General features: G+C 40.7%; 1 protein-coding gene across 2 annotated transcripts in view; it reads right to left on the bottom strand.

The window, feature by feature from the left end:
• Positions 1 to 5,164: 5,164 nt before the first annotated feature.
• Positions 5,165 to 14,384, bottom strand: part of LOC145997314 (chromatin-remodeling complex ATPase chain Iswi-like) — a 73,049-nt gene continuing 63,829 nt past the window's right edge. For both annotated transcript variants that reach the window (XM_083134216.1, XM_083134217.1), the window contains 2 exons: positions 10,291 to 10,451; positions 5,165 to 5,894 (listed from right to left, as the gene is read on the bottom strand). In XM_083134216.1, coding sequence (XP_082990342.1) covers positions 5,636 to 5,894; positions 10,291 to 10,451 — 420 coding nt within the window. In that variant the 3' untranslated portion in view covers positions 5,165 to 5,635. The remainder of the gene's footprint in view (positions 5,895 to 10,290; positions 10,452 to 14,384) is intronic.

The following is a 14,384-nucleotide window of genomic DNA, read 5'->3' as shown; positions in this document are numbered from 1 at the left end:
GCGTCTAGACACAAAGCTAGTATAATGGTCTGTGGGGTTTGGGCTGTGTCCTATCCATGTACATTTGTAGTTGTCCTTTCACAAATTTCATCTTAACACACCTTTCATCCTCATCTTTGTGATTACCCAAAAGTGGAAGAAAAGCGAAATTAAATAAATAAATCAATCGGTTATTGTGTCCCTGCGTTTTTCAATTTTTCTTCACAACTGAAAATTTAAAATCTGTATTCCAGTGAAATTGATTGACAAGATTTTAATCCATTGCCATGACAATTCAGGTCATTTTCTGGTTGCTAAAACTTTAGCTTTGATATACAAAATATTTCATTGGAAAATATAAAGGGCGATGTTAATGATTATGTGAAGAATTGAGAAGTATGTGAGAGAACTAAGCCTAACAAACATCAGTCTAAATTTTTTGCAAAATCGCATCACATTGATCGACCTGGACACATATTCAAGGCCTTTTGCCTCTGGTCCCAAATGGAAAAGGTTCTATTTTTACCATATTGGATTCAGCTTTCTAATATTTGGTAGCATATCCAATCATCAATAGCACTTCTAATACAATTGTGAATAAAATGATCAAGTGTTATTTTGTCCATCTGGGGGTCCCTAAACAAGTGGTTACCGACAATAGACCTCAGTTTAGAGCAAATAATTTTTAAGATGTATGTGACTTACATGCTGACATACCATTCATCTTCTAATCTGGTGGAGCGCTATCATAGCGAATTGAATCAACTCATGCGAGTTGTGTTCATCAGATCATGCAAAATGGTCTCAAAGAATAAAACATGTTTTATTTTTGTTGAACAACTCCGTGTCCTGCCAAACGGGTTTTGTTCCTTTGGAATAAAGATTGAATGTATCAAGAAGATTGATAGACTTTCAATCATTAATGGTTCGTTCAGGGGATTGCTCTTGGGACTCAAAACTATTAATGGCTGATCTGTTGAGTTCGTCTCAAAGACTAAATAAGATCGATCGAGTAAACGAGAAAGGGGTCGATAGACCTGTAATAGGAGAGGGAAGTTTAGTTTTCATCAAGAAGTATTGAAATCTTTATTTTGGTCCGTAAAATAAGCATAACTCAACAGTGACATGACTTGACTGCATGATGATCTTGTATCCGGGGAAAAAGTTGGAGAGCCACTCTATAGAAAATTACAAACTTTGGAACTGTACGAAGGACAAATTAGAATTTTGGATACAGAAGGTCTTAGAAATTCAGGTAAAAGAAATCGATGATGTTAAGTCTAAGCTCTTACAAGTGTGCGAGCAAGGAAGTCTCGGGAAAAATAATCGTTAGTTTATGTGGGTCTAGTTAACTGGACTTCAACTGTTTGTGGGCCAAGTTAAGTTGTGCTATCGGCGGGCCGATGAGCCAAGTAGGCATAACTTTGCAGAGGGCTAGCGTGAAACTAGTATTCGGTAACTAGGATACCAGACTTTTAGATACATAATGAGATGACCACTGCGTGCATGGAGCTCTACCTTTCTGGCAGGGAAAGTACCTCCTCGTGTTCAGTTTGATTCTTAGTTCCTGGTGAAAACTAGTATGGCGAAGAATGCTAGTGATTGCATACAAGTTTTCAAGCGAGCCCATGTGGTGAATCGAAGACAATGTGAAGGTTTAGTTTGATGCTTAGATAACAAGAGGCCTCCAGTTGTAGTGTACTCTGCAGATTCAGGAGATATTCCGTAAAGAGGATGGAATTGGATGAAAAACAACTGCTGCTATGCAATGCTATTAAAAAAAAAAAAAAAAAAGATTCATTACAGATGACATACATATGTTAGCGGCTGCTCGTGAACTGTGAAAAAGATTCATTCATTCATTCCTTGGACCTCATCCTCTTGAGTCAGCTACTTTAACCACCAGACTAAGGTGCCACCAGCCTTGCTCTCGATATTTTCTGCTAGTTGATCTAATTCATTGACTTCGTGGTATTCGCTCTCGTTTTTTACAAACCATTTTTCGCCCTTTAAAATCATGGAGCAAAATGACAAACAATTCCCCTTGTCGTAGTTATGTTAATTAACGAGGACTATGATTAAATAACTCCTTCTACTCAAACATAGAGAATTTCATTTTGCAAGAACTCTCATAATAAGCATTTTAATTACGTCAGCCTCAAAGAAGTAACTAGAGATTTCACTTTCTTGATAGATCGTCATGTCAAAAAACTCGCGGGAATTTTGACATGCAAAAATTGGAAGCTGTTTTTTAGTTTGAATATGTTACGTTCAACTTAATAATAAACCAATTTTGTGTACTCGACAAAGTACTGTATATCTCGCTATTAGTTTCAAACTAGTTCCAAACAGGGTGGATGCTTATGAATTAGTATGAGTTTCAGTTACCACTTTTTACTTGTCAAATATCTGTGAAACTACGAGATGAATGGGAAAATGGTTTCTACAAAATTTGTTTATTTTTGTAAGAATAAAAATATTTTTAAATAAAATAGATTTCAATTTTAAAATTTTGAGTGACCTTGAAATGACCAAAATGGCTGCCTACTAAGACACATAATGGCATTCTCTTCCTCCTTAAAGCGAATTAACATTTATTTGAAACATTCTTTTCATGATTACTACCCAGAATGCAGCACATCTATTACAGTGGTGAAAATAATGTCGCTAGTGGTCTATAGAACAATGGAAAACCATCCTGTGGAGTGATGAACACTGCACGTGGCAATCTCATGGGTGTGTGTTGATGTGGCAAATGCCCGGGGAGTGATTCTTTATGAGAGTATATTGTCCCCACCAGAACTTCGGCGGAGGTGGAATCATGGTATTTGGCTGTCTTTTGTGGTATGTCTTGGTCCTCTGGTTTTGGTGTTTTTAACCCTATATACCAGTGCACAGACCTCTTGATACCATACCGGAAACATGAGCCTCTTAACATATGTCAATTCAAAGCCAAAAAATTTAAAACCGGGGATACTACGAGGGTCACTATTCATATTTTGAGCCTAACAATGAAAAAACAGGAATTTGGCATTGAAAACTGCTTTATTGTTTTTCGAAGTATTCTCCTTTATGGTCAATACACTTTTGCATTCGTTCGAACCATTTGTCAAAGCAGTTTTTCCAATCTTCTTGAGACACCTCCATAATATGGTTTTTGAACGCATCAACGGCGTCTTCCGCCGACGAAAATCGTTGTCCACGCAATTTATTCTTGACATTCGGGAACAAGAAGAAGTCATTGGGTGCCAAATCAGGACTGTACGGCAGATGACCCATCAATTCGATTTTTTGACTGTTCATAAAGTCGGTTGTTAGACGAGATGTGTCTTGATGAAGAATGATCCGACGGCGTTTGTTTGTTTTCCGTATTTGACCGAAGACCTCTGGCAAACAAATTGTTGTGTACCATTCAGAGTTGACCGTTCTACGTTCCTCTTAAGGCACAGTTGCCACATGACCAGTTTTCCCGAAAAAACAGGCAACCATTTATTTCGATGTGCTTCGAGCGCGAACAACTTTTCTTGGATTGGGTTCATCTTGAAACACCCATACAGTCGACTGCTGTTTACGTTCCGGCTCATATGCATATATCCATGATTCGTCACCTGTTACAATCTTATATACGTCTTTTGAAGCACCACGATTGTATTTAAAGAGCATTTGTTTGCACCAATTGACGCGAGCGTCTTTTTGAGTTTTTGTCAAATTGTGTGGGATCCAACGAGAACATACCTTTCTCACAGCTAAATGATCATGTAATATTTTATATATGCTGGTGGAACTAATGCCTATGGTTTCCTCAATCTCACAGTATGTCACATGACGATCTTGCAGTATTAGGTTTTGCACAGCATCAATGTTTTCTTGAACAACAACTGATTTTGGACGACCTTCGCGAATCTCGTCAGTGAGCGAATGGCAGCCACGATTAAATTCGTTATACCAGCGTTTCACAGTGGCAAAGGATGGGGCTTCATCGCCAAATGTGGAAGTAAGTTGATCAATGCACTCTTGCCTTGATAATCCACGTTGAAAATCGTAAAAAATCATCGCATGAAAATGTTCACGAGTTAATTCCATTTTATTGTTGTCGCGCAATCTCCAAGGCAACATACACAACACAAATGAAGCTATTGACACAACATTTGAAGTACGTTATGGTCAATAATGCCAGACGATTCCGTGCAAATGTCAAATCGTACCTAACTTCAATCAGTGTTGCCAAGGCTCAAAATATAAATAGTGACCCTCGTATCATGGCGGTGAGAATACCTTCAGATTTCTTCATAAAATTGAAAACTTAATAAGCTCTAATGCGCATCTTTGCCATTTTTCTATCCCCAGGGCTATCCACAAGTGATGATGCACGGCTTCAAACAAAATCACATTGTTTGCAGTCTGTATCTAGAAGTCTGTGATGCCAATGCCTATCGTGCCAAATTAGCCAACTCTGTGCTCCCTGCCTTGTGGCAACAGTTCGGAATTGGCCCTTTTTATTTCCAGCATGACAATTCAGCCCTCCATAAAACATTAGCCATAACCAAGTGGATTAATGTTGTGGGAGTGTATGAACTCGACTGGCCACTCCTTAGAGCCCTGATTTGAACACCACTGAACATCTGTGAGATGAGTTAAGAGTGCCAGTTACGATCCAGACCAAACCGGCCAAACATCACCACAGAACTGTTCACCATTTTGCAGGGAACAAAAGCGAATACCGGCCAACATTTACTGCAACCTAACAGAAAGACTTCCTCAGAGGGTAGAGGCTGTGATAGGGGTGAATGGGGGGGGGGGCTACCCTGTACTGACACCAGTCCAATTCCAGGTAAGCACATTCCTACGGTGTCCGGCCATTATTGGCTATATAGTGTACATTCCCTTTATTGAATTCAATTAGAAGAATTCACTACGTGAAACTGGTTCTGCAGCTTGCTACAATTTCAAGCAAGCCAGGTGGAGAAAACTATTTATCACAGACACCACTTGGCTCATACCCAGCGACAATGTCTTACCTATCTGGAAGAAAAAAGGATGCACTGGACACTGCTATCTGGGATTTAAAATGCTGGCCACTCTATCAGTAAGGAAACTGCACAATTTGTATACATTTACACTGCATACTTGGTTGATGGAATAGATCAACAAAGGACAACTCCAAATCTAATGAACAACACAACTATTTTTCTTACACAAATTTACTTTCTACAGATTCAATTTTTTACATTAATAAAAAAGAGCACAACCAATTTAAATTAAATTACGCAAAGTACAAAATGAAGATATTTCCGACGACAGGCATGATTTGTGAAAGATGGAATGTAAACTATACAGTACAAGATTTCTTGTTTTCTGTCTCTTGCTTTCTAATGCTATTTCATTGAAAGACACGTCAACTCCAATTAACACACACACACTACCAACTTCACAAAAATCGACAAACGCCACCATACAATGCTGTGAAACTTAAAAATTCATTGTGTTCAACAGCTTAAAAATTACAGCCTTTTATTCGCTTTAAAAGAAATGCACAAGACAGCGAGTAATCAATTGAATGGCAAACTGTTTTAATGCCTGTAGGGGTGGCCTTTCAGCACTGGGTTCTTCTGTAAAGAGTTTCTCGTTAAAAAGAATAGTGTCAAAAATATTCTGATCACTTGTCATTCACTTTCTTCTTTTTCCGTCCTTTCCCATCTTGAAGCGAGCCTCCATCACTTTTTCTCTTTTGTCCACCTTTCCCCGGAGTACCCAAGCTCGTTCTAGGACCTCTCTTCTTCTTCTCTTGCCTCTCTTTCTCTTCCAATTCTTGGTTTTCGCGCTCGATGAGTGTGATCAGTGTGTTACACCGACGCTGAAGTTCCATTGCAGTCCGTGACTTGATGAACCAGTCAAACCTGAACTGAGGTGCTGATCTAAAATTATTAAATCATTAATTAAGGATGGAAATGCTAAATTAATGAAGTGGAAATCATCAAGCAAATGTAAAATATAGATTTAAAGATATATTGCTATTTCAGAGTTGCTACGATTTTTTTATTATGAAATTCCCCGACATTTCCAGATCAGTACAAAAATTAAATTTTTCCAGACATGTTTATCATCATGATTTTTGCTTTTGAACCTTGTGTTTTTCAATTAATTATTATGAATATTCACTTTCACTTTGTTTTAGCAAATTTTTATTATGAATATTTACTTTCACAACTTTTTTTTTTTTTTTTTTTTTTTTTTAAGCAAATTTCATTCTACACACAAGAACACGTGAAAATTCAAAGTGTAAAATGTAAAATTACAATCGGCAGCAAATGTATTGGGTGCTACAATCACGTGCATCTAGCCTTCAGACTAAGGTAACAGAGGTACATTATTTCACCATAACAGATCTCAACAATATAAAAACTGAAAAAGTTCATAAACCATACACAATTTCTCATTTTCTGGTGGAATTATAGTGTCGAAGAAAATGCTGCTCTCTTCCTTACATTTATAAGTACACAGAATCTGGAGAAATGTTTGTTGCATATGGGAATTCTATAGGAAATAACAACAAGACTAAGATCTCTATAAAATAATAGATGATAACCTCATCTTCACCAACCTTTCCGATAATTCTTATCACATTGTCAATGTACTTTAGTTATCAATCAGATATCTGGACTGCAAGTTTTACTTTGATATTCTTTCTAATATTTAGTATTATAAAAGTGAAAATTTATTACAGAAATTCGAAGGAACCATAATTTTGCACAAGACATAAGAACAAAAGAAACAAGTTTCTAAATTGAATCTTTTTTGGGAGTGGAATCACAAGAACCGAATCCAGAAGTGGAAGTGAACTGCTTGTTCATTTTGCAACTTTCTTTCTTGAAGACTCCAAAATGCACATAAATTCCAGATGATCTGCAAAATTCTCAGACATTTTCCTGTTTTCCAGATGCGTAGCAGCCCTGTATTTTATTTATCTTATACAACATTTCAATTTTAACTGTGGTCACACCATAAATATAAATATCTGTGCAACAAACTTCTAAGTTCACAGAATAAAAATATGCTCCAAGTTTATATTTAACATCTTAAACTATAAGGGGTGTCCCATAAGTAGTGAGCCTGATAGGGTTCCCATAGTTCAATCTGAATATAATTTGGGGATGTGAAATAGCAATTTTTTGTAAGTGTATACGCAAAGCGGTGTCCCGTTCGTACCATCCTACTAGTCTTTATAGGAGCTAGAAGTGTGCTAAATGCGTAACGTCAGAAAAATTAAGAAGAAGAGATACGAGCAGTGATTAATTATCTGTTGAAAAAGAGGTTGAGTCCCAAGGAAATCCATGAGGATATGGTGACAACATTAGAAGAGGATGCTTCATCCTCTGCCACAGTGAAGAGATGGGTAGCCGAATTTAAGCGGGGGAGAGTGAGTGTGGAAGATGACCCGTGACCAGGCAGGCCAGTGGAGATGGTGACAAGAAAATGCAGAGAAAGTGCACAAGATTATTCTTGCAGACAGACATACGAGGTTTGGCTAGAAAAAACCCGGACTGATGCTATGAAATCTTTTATTCGGCATTTTGTACAACAGGAACTTTATCTCCTTCAAAGTACTCCCCTGCACGATCTGTACACCGCTCCATACGAATTTTCCATTGCTGGAAGCAGTGTTGCCAGTCATTTTCGGAGATCATGTTCATTACATCCGTCACTTTTCTTTGCAGCTTCTCTTTGTCTCAAATCTGGTTCCTTTTAGGGCGGACTTCACTCTGGGGAATAAAAAGAAGTCACAGGGAGCAAGGCCCGGTGAATATGGCGGATGTTCTAACACTGGGATGCCATATTTAGCCAAAAATGTCTTCACTGACAGGGCCGTATGGACAGGAGCATTGTCTTGGTGCAAAATCCATGACTTCCGTTGCCACAAATCAGGTCGTCGTCTTCTTACTCGCTCACGAAGGGTTTTCAGCACATTAATGTAATGATGTTGGTTTACAATTTGACCCTCGGGTACCCAATGAACGTACACAATGCCTCGAATGTCGAAAAATACAATCATCATGGCTTTGAATTTGGACTTGCTCATGCGAGCTTTCTTGTGACGTGTCGAACTCGGGGTCTTCCAATGCATTGATTGTCACTTTGTGGCAGGGTCGTACGTGAAAAACCACGATTCATCACAGGTTATCACTCTCTAAGAATGTAGGGTCTGTTTCAATGTTCTTCAAAGTGTCTGTACAAATGTTCACTCGAGCTTCCTTCTGTTCCAATGTCAGGTTCCTTGGCACGAGTTTTGAACACACTTTACTCATGTTCAAATTCTCGTGTAAAATTTGTCGAACACTTTCTTTGTCCATTCCTGTGATTTCAGCAACTGCTGTAATGGTCAATCGACGATTTTTTCGAATCACATCACTCACTTTTTGAATGTTTGTTTCCGTTTTCGACGTGCATGGTCGTCCTGAACGTGGGTTGTCTTGGATCGTTTCCTGTCCTTCTTTAAACCGTTTAAACCACTCAAACACTTGTGTGCGTGATAAACACTCATCCCGTACACAGATTTTAACATGTCGTACGCTTCTGTTGCGGATTTCCCCAGTTTGTAAAAGGAACTTCATATTGACAGGCTGATCCATTTTAATACTCAGCATTTTTCCGACGGAGCACAGACGCACGTTCCGCTTTGTCCAAGTGCCACAGCGAAACTGAGAGGCCTGCACCCAGGGCAATTAGTCATTCTGTAGGCAGGGTATGGTAGTATATAATCATGCATTGCTCAACCTTCGCGCATTCGTAGTTTGCCAATAGCAACATCAATCCGGTTTTTTTCTAGCCAAACCTCGTATGACTATACGATATATTGCAGAGGAACTGAAGATGTCCAAATCAACAGTGGAGTGCATTGTGGATGATCAGTTGGGGACGAAAAAGGTTTCTTAGCGTTGGGTTCCAAAACTTCTGACAAGTGAACAAAAGTTGATAAGATGCATGATCTCAGAATGAACTCTTGAGCTGTTCCAGGCAGATCCAGATGGATTTGTTGAACGACTTGTGACTGTTGACGAAACTTGGGCTCATCACTATGTACCGGAGCCAAAACAGGCATCAAAACAGTGGAAACACCCCGGCACCCCCACCCCAAAGAAGACAAAGTCCGGTCCCTCTGCTGGGAAAGTGATGACGGCAGTCTTCTGGGACTCTTAAGTGTGTTTTGTTGGTTGATCATCATCGAAAGGGAAACAACATGACAGAGCATTATGCTTCCCTGGTGAGGCAATTACGGGGTGTTATGAAGACTAAGTGACTGAGAAAGCTCTCTAAAGGGGTGATTCTGCATCAGGACAATGCACATGTTCACACATCACCTGTTGCGATGGCAACCATCTGTGATTGTGGGTTCGAATTGTTGGAACATCCCCCTTATTCACCCGATCTTGCTCCATCAGACTTTCCCCCTTATTCACCCGATCTTACTCCATCAGACTTTCATCTCTTCCCTAAGTGAAAAAAGCTTTGGGCGGTGTGCATTATCAGTGTGATGATGACGTCATCAGTGCTGTGGGTGACTATTTTGCAAGCCTTGAGGAAAGCTTTTACGAGACTGGGATAAAAGCACTGCAGAAGCGTTGGCAAAAGTGTGTGGACCTGCAGGAAGACTATGCAGAAAAATAGGTTGCTATTGTGGTCCCATCCTGTTCCCTTCTAGGCTAGGCTAGCTACTTATGGGACACCTCTCGTACATCTACGTCAATAAAACTCTTTTATCCAACACATAATTCAGAATACCCAATCATAATGTGAGAAGCCATACCTATATCACTAAGTTGAAGTAGAAATAAACCACGTTTTTGTGTGTGATGTTAGTGATTTGAAAATTACTAGCAAATTGTAGAATTCTCTCTCTCTCTCCCCATGTTGATCTCTTTCTCTTCTTATTTTTCTCCTTTCATTCATTTTTCTATCTTTCCATTTCTCATTTTATATTCTCTCTCTCTTTCTCTTCCTGTTTTTCAATCCCTCTTATCTTCCTTTGTAACTTTCTTTCCTCTCTCTCTCTCTCTCCCCTCCCTGATTCTGCTCTTTCTATCATTCATGGAGAGAGACAAAGGAAGGAAGAAAGAAAAATACACTTTCTATTTCTTCTCTCTAAACAAGAGAAATAATTTTACAAAAGGCTGGATGTAATAGGTTTTCTGAAGTCTTACACTTTATCCATCTTCATGTGTTTGTCAAAATTGTAATTTTTGCTTGTATTAAGGATTTTCTTTTAACACCTACTAAATAAATTAATTTTGCATAAAGTACACACAATGTACTTACCTTACAGATGCACGAAGCTCTTCATACACATTCTCCTTATCAAATCCTAGCTTATGTAGCATGCAAACTAGGAAACGGTCCTCCTCCTCAGTGTAGTTCTTGCCCTTATTTGTGCCATATGCTATTCTCAGCTGATGGAATGGGGCTCTATACCTTGCCATCTGGAAAGTATAAACATCAGTTTCATTTTCCTTTCTAGCAGGGATGGATCAATATGTAATTTTGGCTGATACCGATAAAGTGCAGATATAAAATTTACCAATACCAATAACTGATCCAATATAAAATTTAAAATGTATATTACCAGAAGACTGCAACGCAAAAGAAGTTGCATATTTTGGCATTTACTTTTTAAAACATAGGTAATGGAGATGTTTATATTAAATATATATATATATATATATATATACCGGACTCGAGAACTCTCGATTTCCATCCAGTCCCTCACCAAAATCCTCCTACTGACCCCAGGCAACAACAACAACAACCAAATAAACACACTCTGGAACCTTTCCCAGTCCATTGCCCACAACCTGAACCAAAAACACCTGCAAAAACTTTCCATTCTCTGCAGACAAGCCCTGAATGCAGGATGCACCCTCCCCCTCGCCCTCCCACCACAACACCAACACAAAACCACATGTCCCTTACTTCCAGACCCACCCTTGCCGCTACCCACTCCACCCCAACCTACCATCTCTAACCCTGCCTCTCCCTCCCACCACACCACAGAAGAGCACCAGTCCTCGGACAAAAGATCCCCCCAGCATACTGACATTCCTCACCCACTGACTGCACCTCCATCTTGAACCTTTCGAACCACAACCTCACAACCACCGAAATTGACGTACTTTCCAAAGGTCTTACCTTCTCCCCAGCCTCCACCCCTAACAATTTCCGGCTACTATTTGACATACAAACTTTCGCCCGCAGACTTAGGTGGACATACTTTTGGGCCAAGAATCCCCCCTCCAAAGCTAATCCTTCTGACATACATCCCAGTCTCCTCCAATTCTGCCCCCCTTCCCCCATGATCCCCCCTCCCTTCCCAACAACTACCCCCTCGAAAGATACATCACCTCTGTTGTCAACAATTTTTCCGACAGTACATACCTCCAAAACCCCTCTTCCCACCACAATCTAACCCCAGCCCAGCACCAAGCCCTCCGGTCCCTCCGCAACAACCCAGACATCAAAATCCTCCCCGCTGATAAAGGGTCCACCACAGTAGTCATGAACTCCTCTGACTACGTGGCGGAAGCCTCCCGTCAACTCTCTGATTCATCGACCTACAAGCCCACCACGGTTGATTCATCTACCACACACCTAGACAAAATTCGGGATTTTGTCCTCACCCGAGGACCCCCTGAAGGCCTATCCAATTCCACCATCTCCTCACTCATACCTGACAACCCCCGCACCCCCACTTTCTACCTCCTCCCGAAAATTCACAAACCTAACAACCCCGGGAGACCCATTGTGTCCAGCTACAATTCACCCACTGAACGCATTTCAGCCTTTCTAGACTCTCACCTCCAACCCCTCGTCCAAGCCCTGCCCTCCTACCTCCGTGACACCAACCAGTTCCTCAACATCATCCAAAACTTACCATCCCTACCACCCAACACCATCCTCACAACAGTTGATGTCACATCCCTTTACACAAATATTCCCCATGCCCATGGCCTCCGTGCCACGGAATCATTCCTTAACAGCCGACCCAAACCCCACAATCCCAGCACTCACTTCCTGATACAACTAGCCAACCTTGTACTTACCTGCAACAACTTCTGCTTCGGTGACCAACATTACCTGCAGATACGTGGCACAGCTATGGGTACCCGCATGGCCCCCTCTTATGCCAACCTGTTCATGGGCAGGCTGGAACAGGAATTCCTTGACTCCCAGCAACTGAAACCACTCCTCTGGCTAAGATTCATTGATGACATTTTTCTCCTCTGGACACATGGCGAACCCTCCCTCACAACATTCCTAAACCGACTAAATGAGTTCACCACCCTCAAATTCACCTGGTTCCACTCCAAAGACCAAGTGACCTTCCTCAATGTGGACATCCACATTGCGGGAGACCACTTGGAAACATCCATACATATCAAACCAACTAACCAGCTCCAGTATCTCCACTACTCCAGCTCACACCCCTACCACACCAAAAAAGCCATCCCATTTTCCCTTGCCCTCAGAGGCCAGCGCCTCAACTCATCCCCCTCATCCCGCCAAAACTACAACCTATGCCTGCACCAAGCCCTAACCAACCGTGGCTACCCCTCCACCCTCATCAACAAACAAATCACCAGAGCCAACTCCCACAACCGCACCAAACAACCTAAAACCAACCCTCCAACTCTGATCACCCAATACCACCCTCACATTACGAAAATCAGACATACCCTCCACTCCCTCCTCCCCATCCTGCACAGTGATCCCGAGACCAGAGACATCTTTCGGGAAAAACCTAGGGTCGTCTTCCGTCGCCCCCCAACCTCCAAAACATCTTGGTCGGAAACACCCCCACCCCTTCCGCACCCCTTCCCCCAGCCCACAGGTGCAACAAACCCAGATGCAAGACCTGCCCCATACTCATCACCTCCCCCACCCTCCTGATCCCTACAGCGGCAGGTGAGTTCACCCTTCACCCTAAGGGCACCTGCCACTCATCCAACCTAATTTACACCCTCATCTGTCAAATATGTGGCAACTTCTACCTAGGCGAAACCTCCACCCCCTTGAATCTAAGGATAAATAATCACCGTTCCTCCACCCAAAACTCCGATTTCACAGTTGCCATCCACACCAACAGCCATAACACCACCTTCAATAACTGCTTCCGTGTTGCCATCATCCACCTTTTACCCCCCCCGCTCTGACACATCTTTCCGCAGGCGATGGGAAAGGGCCTATATAGCAGGCATGCACGCCACTATACCCCCCGGACTCAACCTAGCCAACCAGTAACTCCTTCCTCTCCTCCCCGAAACTACCCACCCACCTTACAGTAAACACTGGCTAAAGTATTTCGTGTTTCCTTTCAACTGTTTCTGGCAACACTGACCGTAGAGACGCTACGGTCAGTATTCTGTGCCTCTACTCACAGTGTCGTCGATCTTTTATCTACCTTCTTGAAAATGCGACTCGGGGCACGAAATATTGAATTATTTCTATTCGTGTGGTAAGTGTTTACTGTCTCCTTCATTATTTGTATTTATCCGCCCTTCTGGCACCATTTCTAACCCTATTCCTGTATATATATATATTATATATATATATATATATATAATACAATATAATACAATGGCAGAATATTGCACTAAATTATAAAATATTTATAGATATATCAGATTGGTAAAATTATTGGTGATTTCACTGATAAACCATAACATCGATATGTCCATATCGGCCGATACCGATAGAGAACAGATTAATCTATCCCACCTCTACTTTCTAGTGTATTCTTCAAAGGAAAGTAAAATAAACATATAACATAATAGTATTGCTTTCTGGACTTAACATTTCCCTACATCATTCTTCAGTTACAATCTCCTAAATAATATCAATATCTCTCTCTCTAATACTATATTGTACAGTAGCAGCGATTAGGGGAGTGTGTGGGGGGAATTGTCCCCCTACTTTTTGCCCCACCAGTATGGTCTCTTAATGCTATCTTTATCTACCAAGAAAAATATAACTGTCCTTGCCCCAACCCCAAAGTTTTGGCACCCAGTCAAAGATGATATGTAAGAAAATGAGAGCACTTAGATGAAAATTCACACTCAAGTTTAAAACCGTAAACTGTAGTAGATCAGATTAATCTTTTCACCACAAAGCATACTTTATCCTCTTGTACCTGTATATGTATGGGAATTTACCAATATACTAGAAAGCTTTCATTATCACATTGTGAAATTATTGATGGTCTCCCTTCACCCCTTATAGCCATCCGATCAACCCACACATTATAAAATAATTGTTTTACCAATTTTTTGGAGTTAATTTATTTCCATAACAATTCAGTAGCTACAAGAAAAATAATATATATGTTTATAAACTGAATGTAATTTTGTATAATAGTTTTC

This window comes from Lepisma saccharinum, chromosome 13 (assembly GCF_977018435.1).
Source record: "Lepisma saccharinum chromosome 13, izLepSacc3.1, whole genome shotgun sequence".
NCBI classification, from domain to species: domain Eukaryota; kingdom Metazoa; phylum Arthropoda; class Insecta; order Zygentoma; family Lepismatidae; genus Lepisma; species Lepisma saccharinum.
The sequence above is the reverse complement of the archived record's forward strand: the minus strand, read 5'-3'. Positions and strand labels throughout refer to the sequence as shown.